This window comes from Mastomys coucha, unplaced genomic scaffold (genome assembly GCF_008632895.1).
Source record: "Mastomys coucha isolate ucsf_1 unplaced genomic scaffold, UCSF_Mcou_1 pScaffold3, whole genome shotgun sequence".
NCBI classification, from domain to species: Eukaryota; Metazoa; Chordata; class Mammalia; order Rodentia; family Muridae; genus Mastomys; species Mastomys coucha.
In genome coordinates this window covers 6,001,348-6,004,805 of record NW_022196909.1, presented here as the reverse complement: position 1 = coordinate 6,004,805, position 3,458 = coordinate 6,001,348, and the positions used below count along the sequence as shown (strand labels likewise).

Sequence of the window (3,458 nt, the reverse complement as noted above, 5' to 3'; positions counted from 1 at the left end):
GTTCTAGCACTTTCAGGTGTGCTGTCAAATTGCTGGTGTATGTGCTCTCCAGTTTCTTTTTGGAGGCAAAAAGAAAGCTATGAGTTTTCCTCTCAGGACTGCTTTCATTGTGTCCCATAAGTTTAGGTATGTTGTGACTTTATTTTCATTAAACTCTAGAAAGTCTTTAATTTCTTTCTTTATTTCTTCCTTGACCAAGTTATCATTGAGTAGAGTGTTGTTAAACTTCCACGTGTATGTGGGCATTCTATTGTTTATGTTGTTATTGAAGATAAGCCTTAGTCCATGGTGATCTGGTAGGATACAAGGAATTATTTCAATCTTCTTGTATATGTTGAGGCCTGATTTGTGACCAATTATATGGTCAGTTTTGGAGAAGGTACCATGAGGTGCTGAGAAGAAGGAATATCCTTTTGTTTTAGGATAAAAAGTTCTATATATATATATCTGTTAAATCCATCTGTTTCATAACTTCTGTTAGTCTCACTGTGTGTTTATTTAGTTTCTGTTTCCATGATCTGTCCATTGCAGAGAGTGGGGTGTTGAAATCTCCCACTATTATTGTGTGTGGTGCAATGTGTGCTTTGAGCTTTACTAAAGTTTCTTTTACGAATGTAGATGCCCTTTGATTTGGAGCATAGAGGTTCAGAATTGAAAGTTTATCTTGGTAGATCATACCTTTGATGAATATAGTGTCCCTCCTTATCTTTTTTGATTACTTTAAGGTAAAAGTCAATTTTATTCGGTATTAGAATGGCTACTCCAGTTTTTTTCTTGGGACCATTGGCTTGGAGAATTGTTTTCCAGCCTTTTATTCTGAGGTAGTGTCTGTCTTTGTCACTCAGGTGGGTTTCCTGTATGCAACAAAATGTTGGGCCCTGTTTATGTACCCAGTCTGATAGTCTATGTCTTTTTATTGGGGAATTGAGTCCATTGATATTAATAGATATTAAGGAAAAGTAATTGTTGCTTCCTGTTATTTTTGTTGTTAGAGTTGGCATTCTGTTCATGTGGCTATCTTCTTTTAGTTTTGTTGGAAGATTACATTTTTGCTTTTTCAAAGATGTAGTTCCCCTTCTTGTGTTGGAGTTTTCCATATTTATTACCCTGTGAAGCATTGGATTTGTGGAAATATATTGTGTGAATTTGGTTTTGTCATTGAATACTTTGGTTTCTCCATTTATTGTGATTGAGAGTTTTGCTGGGTATAATAGTCTGGGCTGGCATTTGTATTCTCTTAGGGTCTGTATGACATCTGCCCAGGATCTTCTAGCTTTCATAGTCTCTGGTGAGAAGTCTGGTGTAATTCTGATAGGCCTGCCTTTATATGTTACTTGACCTTTTTCCCTTACTGCTTTTAGTATTTTTTCTTTGTTTTGTGCATTTGGTGTTTTGACTATTATGTGACGGGAGGAATTTCTTTTCTGATCCAGTGTATTTGGAGTTCTATAGGCTTCTTGTATGTTCATGGGCATCTCTTTCTTTGGGTTAGGGAAGTTTTCTTCTATAATTTTGTTGAAGATATTTACTGGTTCTTTAAGTTGGAGGTCTTCACTCTCTTCTATACCTATTATCCTTTGGTTTGGTCTTGTCATTGTATCCTGGATTTCCTGGATGTTTTGGGTTAGGAACTTTTTGCATTTTGCATTTTCTTTAACTGTTGTGTCAATGTTTTCTATGGTATCTTCTGCTCCTGAGATTCTCTCTTCTATCTCTTGTGTTCTTTTGGTGATAATTGCATCTGTTTCCTGACTTCTTTCCTAAGATTTCCAACTCCAGAGTTGTCTCTCTTTGTGATGTCTTTATTGTTTCTACTTCCATTTTTAGGTCCTGGATGGTTTTGCTCAATTCCTTCACCTGTTTGTTTGTGTTTTCCTGTAATTCCTTAAGGGATTTTTGTGTTTCCTCTTTAAGGGCTTCTACTTATTTACTCGTATTCTCCTGTAATTCTTTAGGGGATTTTTGTGTTTCCTCTTTAAGGATTTGAACCCCTTTACCTGTGTTCTCCTGTATTTCTTTAAGGGAGCTATTCATGTCCTTCTTAAATTCCTCTAGCACCATTGTGAGATATGATTTTTAGATCCAAATCTTGCTTTTCCAGTGTTTTGGGATATCCAGGACTTGCTGTGGTGGGAGTACTAGGTTCTGATGAAGCCAAGTAGTTTTGGTTTCTGTTGGTAGGATTCTTGTGTTTGCCTTTCCCCATTTGTTGATCTCTGGTGTTAGATGCTTTTGCTGTCTCTGACTAGAGCTTGTTCCTCCTGTGGGTCTGTAAGCTGGTGTCAGCACTTCTGGGAGATCAGCTCTCCTCTGGTAAATCCCGGGTCAGCACAGATGGCTGTGGATCAGTTGTCCGTCCTGAGTCCTGGGGTCAGAGCACACCCTGGAGACAGGATCTCCACTTGTGGGAAAGGTGCAGAGAGGGCTGTGGGTCTCTTGTCCCTCCTAGGTGTGGTCTGAGGTAGAAAGGATCCTGACCAGGTTGCCCTGTGACTTGTGAGGCCTGTGCCTCCTGGCTGGTCCCGCCTTAGAAAGTCACTGGGGAGAAAATGGCAGATCTCACAAGAGTCCCTGGGTTAAAGCACTCCCTGAAGGCAGGCTCTCCACTTGCAGGGAAGGGGCAGAGAGGGTTGCAGAACCACTGCCGTCACTTCTAGGTATAGACAGAGGTTGAGAGGATCTTGTCCCTGCTGCCCTGCGACTTGTGAGGCCCGTGCCTCCCAGCTGGTCACACCTTAGAAAGTCACTAGAGAGAAAATGAATTATCCAGCTTTAACATGTCTTTACTTTCATTTTTGCTTTGAGACATTGGCTTGCCCTGTGGGAATACTGTTTCTACAACAGCCTTTTTTTTTTTTTTAACCCCTTCTTAGGAATGTCAATGTTGGCTACCACAGTTGGTCTTTATCTTATTCCTTTCTGCAAGTCAGCAGCATTACTGATTGCCATGATGTCTGTGTTTGGTGTCTCATTTGGCGCTCTGGATACAGGTTAGTGCCTCCAACTGTTATCACCAGGGAAAGTGGATAAAATTACACTGTCACCTGGAAAGCCTTGTGACATGACAGGGCCACACTGAGATGGTCATAGTTTCAATCCTTTAAACTCACCCTTCTAGCAGCCGTGTTTCGTGCCAACTAGGGCACCAGTTCTGAACAACTAATGGTTAAGTATGCTAGAGTATATTTCCCTGTTTGAGAGTATCTGTTTGTAGTATCCAAATGGGAAAGGACCCCTTCCCTGTGGGTAATTACAGTGTGGGTTAAAGGGCTTTCATTGTGAGACAGAATTTGATCATATTAAGATAAGAAGAATCAATGGCTTATTAGAATGAACTGAGGTTGGAGCCCATAGTCTGACTGTGAAAGAAATGAGATGGCCATGAGATGGCCATTTAACTGAGGACACAGCCATTTCTGAGTTCAGAGAAGCATGCACGGTTTCCAAGTTATCTCCAT

General features: G+C 40.4%; 1 protein-coding gene across 1 annotated transcript in view; it reads left to right on the top strand.

The window, feature by feature from the left end:
- LOC116074516 (sodium-dependent glucose transporter 1-like) overlaps window positions 1-3,055 on the top strand; it is a 19,012-nt gene extending 15,957 nt beyond the window's left edge. Inside the window, exon 3 of the mRNA XM_031347099.1 lies at window positions 2,874-3,055. Within this exon, the coding sequence (XP_031202959.1) occupies window positions 2,874-2,995 (122 nt within the window). The 3' untranslated portion in view covers window positions 2,996-3,055. The remainder of the gene's footprint in view (window positions 1-2,873) is intronic.
- The last annotated feature ends 403 nt before the right edge of the window (window positions 3,056-3,458 follow it).